The sequence below is a fragment of the Mus caroli genome, unplaced genomic scaffold, assembly GCF_978045245.1.
Source record: "Mus caroli unplaced genomic scaffold, Mus_caroli_1 scaffold_1, whole genome shotgun sequence".
NCBI lineage: Eukaryota > Metazoa > Chordata > Mammalia > Rodentia > Muridae > Mus > Mus caroli.
This window is the reverse complement of record NW_028227256.1, coordinates 164,054,111-164,073,557: the sequence shown is the minus strand read 5'-3', so window position 1 is coordinate 164,073,557 and position 19,447 is coordinate 164,054,111. Positions and strand designations below refer to the sequence as shown.

General features: G+C 45.4%; 1 protein-coding gene across 1 annotated transcript; it reads right to left on the bottom strand.

Moving 5' to 3' along the window:
• Window positions 1–399: 399 nt before the first annotated feature.
• Tada1 (transcriptional adaptor 1) lies at window positions 400–19,060 on the bottom strand. Its single transcript, XM_085842656.1, has 8 exons — window positions 18,859–19,060; window positions 16,119–16,210; window positions 15,875–15,940; window positions 11,493–11,590; window positions 9,502–9,711; window positions 8,278–8,429; window positions 2,180–2,342; window positions 400–1,585 (listed from the first exon to the last, which is right to left on the bottom strand). Exons 1-8 carry the CDS (start codon window positions 18,930–18,932, stop codon window positions 1,433–1,435), a joined length of 1,008 nt encoding a protein of 335 aa, XP_085698782.1. The 5' UTR covers window positions 18,933–19,060; the 3' UTR covers window positions 400–1,432.
• Between the last annotated feature and the right edge of the window lie 387 nt (window positions 19,061–19,447).

Sequence of the window (19,447 nt, the reverse complement as noted above, 5' to 3'; positions counted from 1 at the left end):
GAAGACAGACCCGAGTATAAACCTAAAACAGGATAGATCTGGAGCCTTGTGCTCTGGTCTCACTGGAGAGGTCACTAAGTATAGACCAGGGCCTAGCACAGTGAACAGCTTTGAACTTAGAGCATGCTCTGCTACACCACCTTTTGGAATTCTCCATTGCTGGGGGCAGCCAAGACCAGTTGCCACTCCTAACTGCCTCTCTGAATTCAGGAAAGTATACAACACACCCACATCCTGGGCAGCACAGAGACCTTTATACAGCAGCAGTGTGTATCCATCACTCCAAATCCTTTTAACCTCTAAATGTTCTTAGTGTCACCCACCTGACACCCTAAAAGGTTTGCTATCAACTTGTTTGTTTGTTTGTTTTAACCTTAGACTACTTATCACTAAATGCATACCTTAACAAGAACCTGCCTTTGGCACATTCTTTTGAAGTTTGAGCTAAGATCTCCTATGGCTGGACTTCTGTTTCTATGGAAGAGAATATTCCTTATCTGCTTATTTGAATAAACAGGAAAAGGGTTTCTCCCAAAATGTTTATTTGTCATGTTTAAAATACAAAACCAAATTCAGATATAGGAACACACAAAAACATTCACATGTATCCACTGTTTAGGCCTATAAAAACCCATCTATACATCTCACTTACCCATCAATACTACATGAGTAAAAAGCAACATAGCTTTAAAATAAGTTGGTTACCAGTAACACTGTCAGATACAAATTCATAGTACCACTTGAAAGGATAAAACAGACATTTTGTAGAAATAGGAAAATTAGTTTGTAAGATTTCATGAAAACATTCTATAGGATTAACAAGCTTGTCAGTCAGCTAAAACAAGGAAATTACTGAAAGCTCTGTAAGGATAACTACATCTAAGAATTGGACTCAAGTATTAAAGCAAAGCAAGAAGCACATATCTAAATCCTGCTCTCTCGAGTGAAAACGGGTTGCTTGGGAACTTCGGTTGCTAACTAGTCACTAAAAGATTCTGATGAACACTAGGCTATTCCACCAATATGCAGAGAATAGTTCTTTAGGAAAAGCAGATTTTACGCTGCCAGATACAGAACATACATCACTGAACACACAGTGGTCCTGCTAATCATGGGACTGAACGGACACAGCATCTTTATTCTACGATGTCACCTAATTACTGACAGACCAGATACACCTCAGGTGTCTTAAGATCCCTACTCAGACACAGACCAATGACTGCTCCTATACGTGGGGACACAGACACCCAGGTCATCAGTCAGACATATTAATGGCTTCACAGTAGCAACACAAAATGCACTCAAATGTCACATTTCCATAGGAAAGGTTATACATACACTATACACTTCAGTTTTGAAATGTGGACTCAAAAGCATTCAATTTTCAGCAACCAATTAATTTAGTGATGGTCCCAAATCTTCAAATTCTAATTTAGCAGAGCAAAAGTCCTTCTTTGGCGGCCAGGCGCTGGCGGTGGACTTTGTCTTGTTGTAGCTCTTCGTGATTGGGGTGCCAGAGTTTCATGATGATCCTTTCAATGTTAAGGGCATACACAGTATGTGTAGGAATGACTTCCCTGTGTACCTGTAATTTTAAAATTACATGTTTTCTGTTATGCTTCAGTAGACTTATTTTTCTAGCATTCAAAAATATAACCTGTATTTTTAAAAACTGCTCATGACTTAGATACCCTATGAATTTTAAATCAGAACCTAGTGAATCCCGGAGTCAGATAGGAAACTAAATGTTCTGTGGGCCACTCAGCAGTTAAAAGATAATTGGCAAGCAAGCCTTACTGCATGAGTCCAGTCCCTGGAACTCAGGTGAAGTAAAGGTGGGAGAAAGGAAAGAACGAGCCCACAAAGTTGTTCTCTGACCACACTCAAACCATGGCATAGGCACTGACACGAAAACATACTATTTAAATTTTAGAATTAAAAAAGAAAACAAAAACTAAAGGTAAGGAACTTTGGATATCTAGAGGTGGGATTTTTGTTTGTTTTAATGAGGTAAAGCATGAGAGGTAAATTAAGAGCTACAGGGTTTGGGATTTAAAAATGAGGCTATTACAGTTGACCAGAAACGCAAGTCAAAAATGAGAAACGCTAGTATCTTTATAGATCCAGAGTCATTAATGTATCAGTAAGTATAGATAAATTTTAAGAAGCCAAGAAATACCTGCAAAGCTTCAAACAGGTCATACATGTTCACTGGAGGCAGAGATGCAGGTAGCGTGTCCCCCGAGCAGGCCAATAGGAATGCAGCCTGCTGCTCAGCATCGTCGGGGTGTGGCTGAGACGCTGGGCTCTGACTGGCACATGGAGCAGAGAAGGCTGGAGGGCTGGAAAAGAAGGGTTTGCAGAAACACTCTCAGCACCTATAATGGAGATAAGTGAACGCTAGAACAGAGAGGCTCTGCTGGAATGTCTCATTCTCAGGATCTTTAAATGAAGAAGAAGAAACCACCACTACACATATAAAGATTTTGATTTTCAAAAAGCCCCATGTATCCGGCTGGAGACAATATACTGTAGCCACATTTGCTCCCCCTCCTACAATACTAACATGTTTACTTAGCTCAGGGTACTGAACCAAACTGTTTCCTGCCCCTTCAGACTTTCCATTTTGGAAAGAAAACAGAAAACCAGTGTAACTTTAGAAATATGAAATTGCAGAAACAAATGGAGGCTTAGAAAATACACATCAGGAAAAGTAACAGGCAAAATGGGAATAAAAGAAAAGCTACCCAGATCTTGCTAACTTCCCAAAACAGGCAAAATAAATGACAAGCTGGAAAGTCAGGCCTGGCTTTTACATCAGCACTGGTAAGTACACAGTTGCCAAGAATATCCAAGGAGGTGGAGCAAAGATGGGGTAGCAACTGGATTTAAAGCACAAATGAAAGAAGCCCTGCTAGAGCAACAGCTCTGGGGACTGGGAGAGAGGATGGAGGGCTCCAGGGCAAAGCCATGGCAGAGACAACTCAACACCTCTGACCACAAAAACACTGGGTTATTTTCATCTTTCTCTAGAGAATGACTTAAATATGAAGCAATGCCAAACGAGTCTGTCTGAGGTTTGGGTAATAACTTACCACAGGTGGAGGCCTAAACAGGGACCCCAGTCTAAGATGATACTCATCACAGTGTCTCCAGGGCCTTGGAATAGCCACTATCAGCTCCCCTCATGCCTGCCCTCTCTCTGTAATTTCCCCACTGCAGCCCCTGCCTGTCCTGCCGGTCTTAAATATTTGCTCTGACCTTGTGTGGTCAGCTCCTTCCTCCTGTCCTCCACTAGCCAGACAACCAGACAGACAAAATCCAGCCTTTAGAGGAAGAACAGTCACTGCAGTAACCACAAGAAAACTGTACTGCTATTTCTTTCCAAAAGGTTAAAATTAACACTAAATTTTGTGGGGAAAGCGGAATGGGTAAAGGTAGTGTGGCCCAACTCACAGAAGAGTGGCTTAGACGTGAAGACGGCCCTGGGAGCCCAGAGTGGATTAAGGACCTAGAGCCTATCTGTACGAAAGGATGTCAAGAACAATCAGAAGACATGGGCACAGGCCACAACCTCAAGATCCAGATAAAGGAGTCACGTGAGGCTATGAACAACTGACTACCATTCTTCCTTCTCTTCCCACGTGTCAAAAGATCCAGCCATAGGCCATACTTCTGGCTGAGAACAGACCAACCACCTCCTCACCAGGCAGAGGTCACCATCAGGAAACAAACACTACCTGAGGACCCAAGGAGCTACCCAATCCCACTTCAGGAAGTGAGAAGCAATCAAACCAAACAATCACCTGATTTTAAAAAAAAAGTACCCCCTTCTGATCCAGCACCGGGGTAGCTAGGGCGCAGGGCGCAGAGTCGGCTGACACCCACCAGCTACCCACAACACCCACCACGGGATCTTAACACTTCTGGTGAGTGGAACACAGAGTCTGCTCCAATCCAATCGCTCAGGACCTGAGACTGCATTAGTTAGGGAAGCAGTAGGGGCACAAGTCCCTTCCAGTCCGACCAGCACCGGGGTAGCGCAGAGTTGGCTGACACCCGCCAGCTACCCACAACACCAGCCACGGGATCTTAAGACTTCAGGTGATCCGGCCACCTTCCCGGCCAGAGGACAGGTCTCCGCCCGGCCCGAGAGCCCTTTGCCTCAGGATCAGCGGGAGCCATCTTGGTTCCGGGACTCCACCGAACTTAGGAACTTAGTCTACACAGGTGAGAGTGTGCACCACAGAAGCTGACAGCTTCTGGGATAGGCAGGAGCCACAGAGCCTTTGAGGCAGCGCCCCTTTTCAGGCTCCAGACATCCGGCCACCTTCCCGGCCAGAGGACAGGTGTCCGGCCGGCCCGGGAGCCCTTTGCCTCAGGATCGGTGGGAGCCATCTTGGTTCCAGGCCTCCGCTGAACTTAGTCTGCAGAGGTGAGAGTGTGCACCACAGAAGCTGACTGCTTCTGGGACAAGCAGGAGCCACAGAGCTACTGAGGCAGCACCCTTTTCGGGCCCCAGACATCCGGAGACCTTCCTGGCCAGAGGACAGGTATCCACACGGCCCGGGAGGCTTTTGCCTCTAGATTAGCAGTAGCCATCTTGGTTCTTGGACTCGACCAAACATAGTCTGCACAGGTGAGAGTGTGCACCACACAAGCTGACAGCTTCTGTGACCCGCCAAAGCAACACAGCTTCTGGGAAAGGTCCTGTTCTGGGCCTTCATCTTCGGCCAGGAGGAGGTCCAAACACCAGATATCTGTGCACCTTTCCTATAAGAGGAGAGCTTGCCTGCAAAGAGTGCCCTGACCACTGAAACTCAGAGGGGAGAGCCTGTCTCCCAGATCTGCTGATAGAGGCTAACAGAATAACCAGAAGAACAATCTCTAAACAGAGACAACTATAACAACTAACTCCAGAGATTACCAGATGGCGAAAGGTAAACGTAATAATCTTACTAACAGAAACCAAGACCACTCACCATCATCAGAAACCAGCACTCCCACTTCACCCAGTCCAGGGCACCCCAACACACCGGAAATGCTAGACCCGGATCTAAAAGCATATCTCACGATGATGGTAGAGGACATCAAGAAGGACTTTAATAACACACTTAAAGAAATACAGGAGAACACTGCTAAACAGGTAGAAGACATTAAAGAGGAAACACAAAAATCCCTTAAAGAATTGCAGGAAAAACAAGACCAAACAGGTGATGGAATTGAATAAAATCATCCAAAACCTAAAAAGGGAAGTAGACACAATAAAGAAAACCCAAATTGAGGCAACACTGGAAATAAAAACCCTAGGAAAGAAATCTGGAACCATAGATGCGAGCATCAGCAACAGAATACAAGAGATGGAAGAGAGAATCTCAGGTGCAGAAGACTCCATAGAGAATATTGGCACAACAATCAAAGAAAATACAAAATCCAAAAAGATCCTAACTCAAAACATCCAGGAAATCCAGGACACAATGAGAAGACGAAACCTACTGATAATAGGAGTAGATGAGAATGAAGATTTTCAACTCAAAGGACCAGCAAATATCTTCAACAAAATTATAGAAGGAAACTTTCCCAATCTAACGAAAGAGATACCCATGAACATACAAGAAGCCTACAGAACTCCAAATAGACTGGACCAGAAAAGAAATTCCTCCTGACACATAATAATCAGAACAACAAATGCACTAAATAAATATAGAATACTGAAAGCAGTTAGGCGAAAAAGGTCAAGTAACAAATAAAGGCAAGCCTATCAGAATTACACCAGATTTTTCACCAGAGACTATGAAAGCCAGAAGGGCCTGGACAGATGTTATACAGAAACTAAGAGAATACAAATTCCAGCCCAGGCTACTATACCCAGCCAAACTCTCAATTACCATACATGGAGAAACCAAAGTATTCCACGACAAAACCAAATTCACACATTATCTTTCCACGAATCCAGTCCTTCAAAGGATAATAACAGAAAAAAACCAATACAAGGACAGAAACCACATCCTAGAAAAAGCAAGAAGGTAATCCCTCAACTAACCTAAAAGAAGACAGCCACAAGAACAGAATGCCAACTCTAACAACAAAAATAAAAGGAAGCAACAATTACTTTTCCTTAATATCTCTTAATATCAATGGACTCAACTACCCAATAAAAAGACATAGACTAACAGACTGGTTACACAAACAGGACCCAACATTTTGCTGCTTACAGGAAACTCATCTCAGAGAAAAAGACAGACACTACCTCAGAATGAAAGATTGGAAAACAATTTTCCAAGCAAATGGTAGGAAGAAACAAGCTGGAGTAGCCATCCTAATATCGAATAAAATCGACTTCCAACCCAAAGTCATCAAAAAAGACAAGGAAGGGCACTTCATACTCATCAAAGGTAAAATCCTCCAAGAGGAACTATCAATTCTGAATATCTATGCTCCAAATACAAGGGCAGCCACATTCATTAAAGATACTTTAGTAAAGCTCAAAGCACACATTGCACCTCACACAATAATAGTGGGAGACTTCAACACACCACTTTCACCAATGGACAGATCGTGGAAACAGAAACTAAACAGGGACAGAGTGAAACTAACAGAGGTTATGAAACATGGATTTAACAGATATCTACAGAACATTTTATCCTGAAACAGAATGATATACCTTCTTCTCAGCACCTCGTGGTACCTTCTCCAAAACTGCCCATGTAACTGGTCACAAAACAAGCCTCAACATATACAAAAATATTGAAATTGTCCCATGCATCGTATCAGATCACCATGGACTAAGGCTGATCTTCAATAACAAAATAAATAATAGAAAGCCAAAACACACATGGAAACTAAACAATACTCTCCTCAATGATACCTTGGTCAAGGAAGGAATAAAGAAAGAAATTAAGGACTTTTTGGAGTTTAATGAAAATGAAGCCAAAACATACCCAAACTTATGGACACAATGAAAGCATTTCTAAGAGGAAAACTCATAGCTCTGAGTGCCTCCAAAAAGAAACTGGAGAGAGCACACATTAGCAGCTTGACAACACACCTAAAAGCTCTAGAACAAAAGGAAGCAAATTCACCCAAGAGGAGTAGACGGCAGAAAATAATCAAACTCAGGGGTGAAATCAACCAAGTGGAAAAAAGAAGAACTATTCAAAGAATCAACCAATCGAGGAGCTGGTTCTTTGAGAAAATCAACAAGATAGATAAACCCTTAGCCAGACTCACTAGAGGGCAAAACCTTAGGATACCCAAGATATAAGATACAATTTGTTAAACGCATGAAACTCAAGAAGAATGAAGACCAAAGTGTGGACACTGTGCCCTTTCTTAGAATTGGGAACAAAACACCTATGGAAAGAGTTACAGAGATAAAGTTGGGAGCTGTGACGAAAGGATGGACCATCTAAAGACTGCCATATCCAGGGATCCATCCCATAACCAGCTTCCAAATGCTGACACCATTGCATACACTAGCAAGATTTTGCTGAAAGGACCCTGATATAGCTGTCTCTTGTGAGACAATGCCGGGGCCTAGCAAACACAGAAGTGGATGCTCACAGTCAGCTATTGGATGGATCACAGGGCCCCCAATGGAGGAGCTAGAGAAAGTACCCAAGGAGCTAAAGGGATCTGCAACCCTATAGGTGGAACAACATTATGAACTAACCAGTACCCCAGAGCTCTTGACTCTAGCTGCATATGTATCAAAAGATGGCCTAGTCGGCCATCACTGGAAAGAGAGGCCCATTGGACTTGCAAACTTTATATGCCCCAGTACAGGGGAATGCCAGGGCCAAAAAGTGGGAGTGGGTGGGTAGGGGAGTGGGGGGGGGGGAGTGTATTGGGGACATTTTGGATAGCATTGGAAATGTAAATGAGGAAAATACCTAATTAAAAAAATTAATTCTCAAAAAAAAGTACCAAAATATATACATAAAGCATGTAGCTTAAGAAATAACTGTGTGGGGCTGGAGAGGTGGCTCAGCGGGTAAGAGCACTGACTACTCTTCCGAAGGTCCTGAGTTCAAATCCCAGCAACCACATGGTGGCTCACAACCATCTGTAATGGGATCTGAGGAGTCACCCTCTTCTGGAGTATCTGAAAACAGCTATGGTGTACTTACATATAATCAATAAATGAGTAAATAAATAAATAAATAATAAAATAACTGTGTTGAACTCAAACTTGCAGAAACACAAGAGCTGATTCTTTAAACAGTGGCCTGTCACATAAGGTGACCAAGCAGCAAAGGATGGAAGCCACTCACTCACCCTTCAACCAAGTTGTTGTAAGCCACCACACTATTCTTCAGGTATGGCTGTGGCGTCACGTTGCTCCCAAAGGCGTATTTAAAATGACCATCCCGTACCCGGTAAGCTTTCCTTCTCGACACAACTGAGGTCAGAATATCTTTGAGGTGATTCTGTAAAAACAAAAGAAAAATAGCAAGAAACCCTCAAAAGCAAAGCGTAGAAGTTCCACTGTCAAGTGCTCGTCCCGTTTAGGTGGAGATGCAGCCTGACAGAAATGCTCCTGAACAGAGCCCACGGCCACAGATGCAGGGTACGGGTGAGGGGTGAGCTGCCTTCACTCTGCTCTCAGGGGGCCGTGCTCCATGGGGAGCTTCTCTTGGAAGTGGATTTTATTTTGGTTTGCAGGGCTGAGATTTGACATCACACAGGGCAGATGGCCACCACGCCACATGCATTTGTCTTGTTTTCCTTAGCTGATGCTTCTCAGAAATGAGTTTTGGGAAAGAAAATACTTTTTTTAAAGACAAATGACTTTGAAATTTGACATAAGAAATCTGACACACTAGTATTGGCTGGTTACAAAGTTCACTGCAAGAGCTTTTGCTCTCAAAAGCTCTTCAAACAGGCAAGAGAACACCATGCATGTCTGCTCAAATCCTCTTCGCCTACAGAAGAGCCGAGTACATCAGAGCTGGCTGGGTAGTGTGAAAGCAGAGCCCTCTTATCATATGTCAGCACAGAGCTCCAGAGTCAGGCTGGGCACTTACTCAGACCAATCTGTCTTATCAACATGCCCTTGTGCAACTTAATACGGGTTTTCACACAGAATTCATTTAAGACAACTATTATCTTACAAGTGTCTATGAGGAAAATGTGCACCAGAAACTTGTCTGTGTACTGCCTTGGCATTGGTGCAATGTATGTTCTGTCAAATAACTTAGTGAGGGGATGACTCAAACAGTGGGTGGAACTATTTAGATGTCCACACTGACACTCTTTAAATGCAGCACGACCTTACACACTGCGCCACTAGAGTTTCTCACACGAGAGGCAAGCAGAACCAAGGGCACTGTGGGGAACTGTCTGGAAAACCTGTCAATCAAAAGCAATTCTGCAGTTTTACAGTGTGAAGTGTGTCTCCTTCAATGATGACAGAGAGTGCCGTCCAGTTCCTGTCAGAGTCAGCTTTCCACACACAAGCTCGTCACAATTATGTGTAGTTATTTCTAGACGCCCACCAACCTCCACCGCATAGACCACAGCAGAGACGGCCTCCTCAGTGACATTGTCCAGCCCGTGCTCATAGGCAGTCACGATCATTCTCCCTTCAAGTTGACCTCGAGTGGGAAGCATCATGGTGTGTGAACAAAGTTTCAAGTCGTCATCACCCTGGGGCTCCTTTGCCACAAACTGCTGAGCTCCAGAGAGGGGGTTCTGAGGCTGGAATCTATGCTAAGGAAGCAGACATCAAAATTACTCACTTTAGTAGCAAGGGACAAAACAGAAACAGAAAAAAAACATCTACCATACTTGGGAATCTACACATTAAGGCAGCCAAAACTATACCACAAGACTATTAAAAGTAAGAAGTCAATCATGGGCTAGAGAGGTGGCTTGGCCACAAAAGGCTAGGCTCACAGCCAAAACTACAAAGAGGAAATCATACGCAAACGATCATAAATTCAAAGTTACATGGGAATGAGCACAATAACCTAGATAGGCCTCACATTCATAATACTGCCTCAGCCTCCAAGAGCTGAGATTACAGTGTGTACCTCCATGCCCAGCTCAGCCTCTTACTGTACTCAGGGCTCATCTTTACACCTTGGTGGTCACAAAATGTACGCCCTTATGCTAAAAATACCAATGGTAACAATCGGAAGAGACAACATAGAACTGTATTCAGAAAATCCAGAAGCTTAAGTAAATTCCGAAAGTACAGATATATAATTAATGCTTCAATTATTATAAAGCCTAAAGAATCAAATTATAGCTCTGACAAAGATCCCAAGCTAGTGCGACAGGATAGTAGCAGCTCACTATTGTTACTGTCTGCTTCCACTCTGAAAGGCATGATCCTTTGTAAAACTCCAGCATTCCTATAAAATTCCTGCCATCACTGGGAAATTTGTTCCTAGTAACTTTGATTTTGCAGTGGAGACAGCGATCCATGTATAGATTATAAAACGATATTGGCATTTTCCCATTTCCTAAGTACAAGGATGATCCAGAACATTTAAATCAGGTCTGGCTCTAGAGAGGACGAGGTTAAGCACTTAAGTCTATATTACTGACAGGAAGCACAGACAGGAAATCCTGGGATGAGAAAATTCTGGCAAACTTTTTTTCCTTCCTAGAACCATACATTCCAGAAGGTTTATAAGTGAAGTCAAACACTTCATAGTCTCTGTGCTAATCTCTAAGGACTCAGAGCACAGCTGAATATTAAAAGAAGCCTACCAGAGTCTCCCAGGTGACCTACTGATCTGAGAGACAACTGAGGAGGACCCATAAGCCCAGCTTCCAATAACTGGAAATTCTGAACTGCTACTGACATATATGTAAATGCTGACAAGAATACATTTATACTATTTTAAATATAATACTGAGAATAAATAAGAATACTGTTTTAAATATGATATTTAAAGTCACAGCTACTGTGGGCTGCTGAAATGGCTCAGTGGTTAAGAGCACCGACTGCTCTTCTGGACGTCATGAGTTCAAATCCCAGCAACCACATGGTGGCTCACAACCATCTGTAATGAGAAACAAATAAAAAACCCTATGGGCTGGAGCGAGCAGGGCCAGAGCAAGAGAAAGAAAGGGAAGGGGGAAAAAAAAGAAAAAGAAAATCACAACTACTGGGCTGGAGTGATGGCTTAGTAGTTAAGGGTACTGGCTGCTCTTCAAGAGGTCCTGAGCTCAACTCCCACATGGTGGCTCATAACCATCTATAATGAGATCTGGTGCCCTCTTCTGGTGTGCAGGCAGACAGAAGACTGTACATAATAAATAAACCTTTAAAAAAAAAAATTCACAGCTACGAGGCAGTACCTTTAGTCTCAGCACTTAGGAGGTAGAGACAGGCGGATTTCTGAGTTCAAGGCTAGCCTAGTCTACAAAGCAAGTTCTAGGACAGCCAGGGCTATGCAAAGAAAACCTTTCTCCACTAAAGAAATTCACAGCTAGCTCTTAACCCCACAGTTGCTGGCATCTACCAGAGAATGACCTACATCAAATTTTTGACGAACGGAAGAAAGCTTTTTCTTCCCCTTGGGTTTTCCAGGCTTGGCTGCAGAGCCCCCTGTCCAGGGCAAAGATCCAGCACCCTCTATGAGAGAGAAAAACAACAGCCATGGTGAGAAGGATAATTACCAGAATGGAAATGACAACAGCAATTATTGTTTCATCTGGGGATAATGAAAATAAATAATGAAGCTCAAATTTGAATCACTTCTTTCTACTTCTCTACAAACAAAATTATAAATTCTCTCAAATAACATTATTTTCTGACTATAACCAAAATTATATTTTTAAGGAAAATAAACTTTTCACTTGTGTGTGTGTGTGTGTGTATGTGTGTGTACACGTGCATGAGTGGAAGTCAGAGATCAACGCCAGTGTCTTCCTCAGTCACTTCTCCATTTTATTTCTTATGAACGGGTCTCTCACCAAACTGAGGTAGCCAGCAAGCTCCTCCCCTCTTTGCCTTCGCAGCAAAGAGATTATTGGTAGATCATTATAGACAGATGCTGCCATGCCTGGCTTTGACAAGGCTTCTAAAGGATTGAAAGCAGGTCTTCACACGTCTATTGTCCCAGGCCTATGTTTTTAATTAACTGGGGGTGGGGCATAGCCCAGGTTGATTAACTCAATACATGTATTTATTTCCTTTTCAAAACCTGGCTAAAAATAAAGGAAGGCAAATGCATACACCTACAAGAAATAAAGAAATGAAGTTTCAATAGGTTCCAAGATGGACTAACAAGGTAATGACTTACAAAGTTTATCCATGGAAGCCGTAACCCAGCAAGGACAGGCAAAGGAGGCTTAACAGACAAGGAGTGAGAGGGGTTTGATACACTGAAAAATCATTATCAATACAAGGTGATTGTTCAAAACCCCCATGGGCTAGGTCTATTATGAAATATAAATGTGGTAGAGGAAGAATTAATCAAATACATTATATACACTATGAAATCCTACATTTTTAGAATATGGCCCTCTTTGTTTAAGAATTAAGAACAATAAGACAGCCATGGTGAAGCAGCGAGCCATGTGCAGGCAGGCATCTGTGCAAAGGCAGCTCCCAGGCCCACAAAGCAGCTCTGCTCACTTCCAGCATGGAAAGCACACAACAGGGACATACAACAGATGAGCTGGGGGGGAGATAAGGGGACGACTTCTCAAACCACACTCAGCATCACTGGTGCCAGCTAAGGGAGGCAGGAAGGATGCTGACTTCTCAAAGCACACTCAGCATCACTGGTGCCAGCTAAGGGAGGCAGGAAGGATGCTGGTTTCCAAGGACAAAGCTTTCAGCAACCACTCCTACTGAACAGTGGGCTGTCAAGCTCACTGAAAGGCAAAATCCACAGGTTTTTGCTACATCCCTGAAATATAAAGGAAAGCACCAAAAAGAGGCATGTCGTCATATTTGGTAATATGGAATATTTGCAATAGAACACAAGACTGGGGGTGGGGTGGGTCACATGACCAAACAGGAAACCAAGGCATGGTAGCATGTGATCCCAGCACCATGGAAGCCAGGATGATTCCAAATTCAAGGCCAACCTGAGTTGCGCAGTCAAACTGTGGCATACTACCCCACCTACCCAAAAAGAAACTCAGGAGTCCCACGCAGCAAAACTGCACATCCCAAAGAGAAAAATCCAAACCATCACGAGCACCAAGACTCACTAATTTACCCTTGCTTTTGAAGGTGGCCACTGCGGTGCCTAAGGACCTCCCACCACCTCCCACCAACACTGAAACCTAAGACCCCAGCACTTAACCCACGGGCAGCACACCACCCTAACCAACAGCACACGAACATGCACAGATGCTCTAGACAGCAGGACTGAGAAGACGACACACACCCCTCTGGGATCTTCAGGAAAGGGTGAGAACACAAGTGTCCGTCAAACAAGAAGAAAGTGCTATAAAGTGCTGAAATCAAGAAGAAATGCTGGGCAAGTCAAAGGACACGGGGTAATAAGGCAGCCAGACAGTGCAGCTCACACATCCAGAGACAGGCTCCGGCCAGAGTGAGGGACAATGGAACACTGTCCTTAACAACAGACACTGGACTCACTGACGGGGTGCAGTGTACCAGGAAGGAGCAGCCTTTTCCAAAGAGTGTTTTGTGCTGATCTGGGGTTTTTTTTAGAACTACAAATACGGTGTTTAATTTTTTTTTTAATATATCCTTGGAAATAAATATCTCCAAAATAGCAATTTCAAAGAAGTACTCCTCCAAAATAAATTTTTAAAGTTTTTTTTAATAATATATATGTGGAATGTGTGTGGGTGTCAGAGGGTAATGTGTGAATGTACAAGACTGTAGGTGCCCAAGGAGGCTAGAGGCTTTGGATTTCCTAGAACTGGAGTGACAGGAGATGAGCCACCTAACATGGGTGCTAGGAACCAAATTTGGGTCCTTTCCCAGAGCAGTGTGTTTTTAACTGCTGAGCCATTTCTCCAGCCCCATTCTCTACCAAAATAATTTTAAGAGGAGAAAAAAACTACTCATAACTGTAATACCATAACTATTATTAACCTTTTTTTTTTTTTTTTTTTTTTGGTTTTTCGAGACAGGGTTTCTCTGTATAGTTCTAGCTGTCCTGGAACTCACTTTGTAGACCAGGCTGTCCTGGAACTCAGCAATCTGCCTGCCTCTGCCTCCCAAGTGCTGGGATTAAAGGCATGCGCCACCGCATTAAAGGCACGTCCGACTTATTAACCATTTTTAAGATTGATTTATTTTTATGTTATATGTTATGAGTGTCTGCCTTTATGTGCATCATAAACTCTGTCGGGTGCCTCAGAGCCCAGGAGAGGTGGGGAGTTACAGACGCTTGTGAGCTGACTGTCATGTGGGTCCTAGGAACAGAATATTCCAGTCCTCTGCCCTCTGCAAGAGTGGCAAGTGCTTTAACTGAGCCATCTACCCAGCCCCACTGCTTACCACTTTAATGAACTCCAGGTTGGTTGGTTGGTTGGTTTGGGGGGAGGGGCGGGTTAGTAAATCTCGGTGGATGACATTAAACTGGGTTCTACAGTTCAATTCTACAGTTCTTCAGCTAAAACTGGATCCTAGGTGCTGGCAGAAAAGCTGAGAGTGCAGGTCCATGAAGGAGCAGGGTGCACTGAGCTCAGGAGCAAGCTGTGTGGACACAGAGGGTGCCAGAGGGAAGAGGTGCCCAGGGCACTGAGGACTGGAGGAAGCCAAGGCTTCCGCTTCTGTCATTCTGATGTTTGTTTGCACTCTAGAGAGGCTGACAGTACCCTGAAGAGTTGCATCAGAGATTATCTAACATGCTGTACTCAATACATACTATTTAAATTGTATTTCTGGCCTTCCTTAGAAAAAATAGGAAACAGTGCTGGCTAGAGGGCTCAGAGAAAGACAGCACCTGCACAGCCTAACGACCTGAGGTCAGTCCCTGGAACTCTGCTCACAGGGTGGACGGGGAGGACTGACTCCTGCAAGGTGCCCTCTGACCTACACACACACACACACACACACAGTGGCGTGTGCACCCACATACATACATGCAAAACAAAAGAAATAAGTAGTGTAAAAGAAAAGAAAAAGAAAAGAGGTCCACCTGTGACTGTCACATAGAAAGAAGGACATTTTACTTGTAACAAAAACCATTCTTTTGTTACCAGCAAATATTCGTTTCATTATGAGGAAATAGTGTTCAATGAAGAAATAATGCTTAGTTTCCAAAGTGGAGATTTACACTTATTTTAAAATCTTATCAGGAGGGACATTTTTAAAGCACTTCCTCCCAACAATCTACCAAACGGGCACTGAGCTCTCTACTGGGTGCTGTTCTGCTCAGCACACATCCCAAGCCCAGGCTTCTACTGCCTGACTTCCCAGCATCCACTGCTCAGCTGTGTCTCCTAATGCCCTCTCCTGGTACCCACTGCCTCTCATCACAGCCTTCACTGCCTGAATCCTGACTCCCACCCTGGTCATCAGAATGTGACAAGCTGTGTGGGGAGTAGGAGTACTAAGCACAAGGAAGTGTGTGTGTGTGTGTGTGTGTGTGTGTGTGTGTGTGTACAATCATCACCTACACAACATTTGGTGGTGGTAGTAGTGGTGGGACATTTCTTTTTTTTTTTTTTTTTTTGGTTTTTTCGAGACAGGGTTTCTCTATATAGCTCTGGCTGTCCTGGAACTCACTTTGTAGACCAGGCTGGCCTCGAACTCAGAAATCCGCCTGCCTCTGCCTCCCGAGTGCTGGGATTAAAGGCGTGCGCCACCACGCCTGGCTAGGTGGGACATTTCTTTGTAAACCTAAGTGGTGTCTGATGAAGGAAGTTAAATATCCAACCCGCTCCCCCCTCCCTGAGACTGGAAACATTCCCACTCCCTTACCTGGTGTAGAAACCAAAATCTGACAACGTGTGAGGATGGCCAGGAGGAAATCATTGTGAGAATGGACTGAAAAGAAGGAAGGTTGTCACAAGTCAGAGGAGCTCGAAAATACTTAAATTGTTCCCTCTCTCCCTACCAGTCTTCCCAGTTAACTTTGTAACCATAATATTGTTAAGATTTTCTTACAGGGCATCCAACACAAAAGTACTCATTGCAAATCTGGGGAAACTTGGAGAAGATTTACCATTGTCCTGTGTGAGGAGCCTGTGAGCTTCAAGGTCGAACTCCTCCTTGCTGATCTTCTGCTTGAACCACAGCTTCAGGTTGGCCCAGTATCTGCAGAAGGAGAAATGACATTGAAGCCACAGACTTCTGCTTCTGCCTCTGCCCCGGGGTTCACTCTAGCTGTTCCAACTCCCAGGGAAGACAAATTTATAATCCCCGGTGTTTGGGGCTGAGGAGCTCTGGTGGCTCTGGGCCAGGCCTATATAAAGATGGTTAGGAGGAGACCATGAGGTGACTCCTAAGCTAGTCTGTCTGGTCAGCAGCAAAGGAGGGGACAGATACTTCAGACTCCTGCCGAGGTCCCAGGAGAGCCTCAGAAGAAACCCACCCCTCCAGCATACTGGCCTAGGATTTACAACCCCCAGAGCTGTGAAAAGAGTAAGTTCTGTGGTTTAAGCAATTCACCTGTGGTGCTCTGTCATGACAGGCCTAGCAAATGAGCACACCAAAGAGGCAGAAGAGCAACAAGAAACATCCTTTCTCCCTAAAGGAGGACTCAGGACAGACTCAGTGCAGACACACCTGTGCCTTTCCTTCTCTCGGTCGCCTTCTTAAAAGAACATGGCGGGCTCACTCCTAAGTGTGAACGTTTTCTGAGGAGGAGAGTGGTTACCAACACCTATTCGGTGTGCCACGCTTCCGTTCAGATGAGCTCAAATCAGCAGAAACGCTGTGTTTCTAAGCACCTCGCCAGAAAGGAGGTACTCCTGGAAATGAGTAACTGCAAGCCTGTGGTTTTAACATCTGGACCACTGGATAAATGGTAAACAATTCACACCATGCACACTGTATACCCTTGCTTTACCTACCTCCCAGGATCCCACTTAAACGGTCATGATGAACAACGAAAAGCAAACTGCTTAGGAGGGAATGGCCAGAGACAAGCAAGCTTAACCAAGATGGCAGGTTTTAAAATGAACAAAGACCAGAAACAGAAATGCACTACAATCCCATCATTAACTGTGTCCCTGACACAAAGACTTGTGAATTTCACATGAAAGATACATAAAATTTATAATCAGCACCCACATTTGAGCAACATCACAGTCAGCGCTGGTCTTTACAAATGGAACAAGGAATGCAAAGGTTTCTGTCATGCCTGAGTTTGCTAAGTGACTCTGGAAGGCACAGTTACTCTGGCCAGAGTTACAGTCATGGCCTTCACAAGCCATAGCCTGCAGATTTACATTCACTTCCAAAACCCTGTGAGTGTGGAAAGAGTCAAGTCTCCCAATAGGCTTTTAACCGTCAGCCTTACCAAGCAGTGTTACAAAAGTACACAACCATTCTAACGAAGCCAAAGGCTGCCATTTTTACCTATTTAATTTAAATTTAATTCAATTTCCTCCTTGCATCTCAGATGGTCCTTCACCCATGGCGCTTGGTGTGACGGAGGATGGATCAAACTGAAAACATCACAAACATAAAAACACAAAAGAGGCCCTCACCCCACTCGGCTTGCAGCCTCTTACCAGCTAACATCGAAAATTCCAACACAACTGACAATCTCTGCTTAAGGCCTCCTCGCTTCCAGGCTGTAAAACCGCACTTGTCTGGTCATCTGGACAGAAACCCCTTGTGCAAATTTAATGTCGCCTGGTTTTACTCTATCAGACTTTATAAGCCTGTCCACCTCATCAGCAAAAAGAGAAAGAAAAAAAAATTGTACAAAATTCTTGGGTGTAACAAGACAGCTGCCAAAACGCACAACTTGTGACTCTCCATTGAGAAGTCCACACCTGGGTATGTCTTATTTCCCTGGGCATCTCTTTTTAATTCCGGTGCTTAAAAATCTACAAATAATAATACTTATTTATTTATTTATTTATTTATTTATTTATGTAAAGCCTTTTAAAGAGGGGCTCCGGTGAGGAGCTTGCACCTACGCCTTTCTGACAGCCTTTCTATTAACACCACCTCTGCTTCACCGGCTGCTCTCGTCAATCTTTTCAACATCAGTGCCAGGAAATACGGGTTTGCCAGAATTGAAGTTCCCCCAAAAGATCGAGGCTCCTCCTCCGGCTGCGGCAGGCTACTGCTTAAAGAGCTGTCACTCCGTCCCAGTCCCTGCTGACAGCCCGGCGGTGTGGGGAACGGGAGGACTTTTCAAGTAACCCCTGAAAAGCATCACACGGCGGGAACCAGAAGCCTCAGTCCCATCCTTGGGCAGTGACTTTGGGGGAATAAGTAATCTCTGTCTCTCGAGTAGGAACTGTGCCGATCTCACGGGTCTGAGGATTGGCTAGCCCGTGTAGAACACTGGGAAAGGCGTCCTATGGCCGGCTAGGCTGCCGCCCCCTTGGATGCTGTGGTTGTAAGGTGGGTGACCGACCGACATCACTTGGGGTCTGTGTGCCTTACGAACCCGCTTTCACAGCGCTTCTAGCTGGCCCCTGAGCACCGCGGGCCTCCGCCTCCCGGAAGCCCTCCGGGTCCCCCCGCCCCGGCGCGCCCCCCGCTCCGCCGGCTCCGGGGCGCCTAGGGCGCTGCTCCCGCCCCCCACGCGGGTATCGCCGGTGTCGGGGCGCCCAGGAGGAAGTCCTCCGGCGCCTCGAGTCCCGGCGGAGCCCGCACGGGAGCCGTGGCGGCCGCGAGACGCCTGGGGCCTCCGGGAGGTGGGAGAGTCCAGGGACTACGGCAGCCCCGAGCTTGGGGCACACCCACGGACAGGCCCGGAGGCTGGTCCCCGCGGCTCTTACTGTTTCACGTTGTCCCCCAGCGCCTCGCTCAAGTTCTTCTTGGCTGCCTCCAGCTCGCTCACAAAGGTCGCCATTGCAGCGCGCGTCTTTCAGCCCGACCGTAGACCGTGCGGCCCACGGCCACCAGCAACCGAAAGATCAACGCGGCGGAAGGCCTGCGCGCCGGACGCTGGAGGCTCGACTCGACTCGACTTCACTCGGATCGGCTCGGATCGGCTCGGATCGGCTCGGCGGCCCCGCCCCCAGCCGCTCGGGAGACGTTGCGTGGGTTTGGTTCTCGGCCCCGCCCGTCTCGCAGTCGGGAAAGCACACAGCCAAACTCCGTTTTCCAACTCCCGCCTCTTGGGTCACGTGACCCGCTTCCCCTAGTGGGCGCGAGTCCAACCTACGCCCGCCTGCCCGCGGCGGCCCCCGGGGCGCGAACTTGACCGCCCCGCCCGCCCCGCCCGCCCTCCCTCCGGGCCCGCCAGGCCCCTCCCTGACTGCAGGTCAGCTCTTCCCAGAAGGAAGAGCTCAGGTCCCCGAGTGCATGCAATATCTAACTTATCCTCTTGTCCTCATTTTTTTGCCAAGTGCTCACCACCTATTG

Excerpts from the sequence above, each read along its gene's own strand:
- Tada1 (XM_085842656.1), bottom strand. The coding sequence starts at position 18,932 with ATGGCGACCTTTGTGAGCGAGCTGGAGGCAGCCAAGAAGAACTTGAGC. Across the intron at positions 16,211-18,858 it reads CTGGGGGACAACGTGAAACA|ATACTGGGCCAACCTGAAGC; the intron begins GTAAGAGCCGCG and ends CTCCTTCTGCAG. Across the intron at positions 8,430-9,501 it reads CTGTGGTCTATGCGGTGGAG|AATCACCTCAAAGATATTCT; the intron begins GTTGGTGGGCGT and ends TTGTTTTTACAG.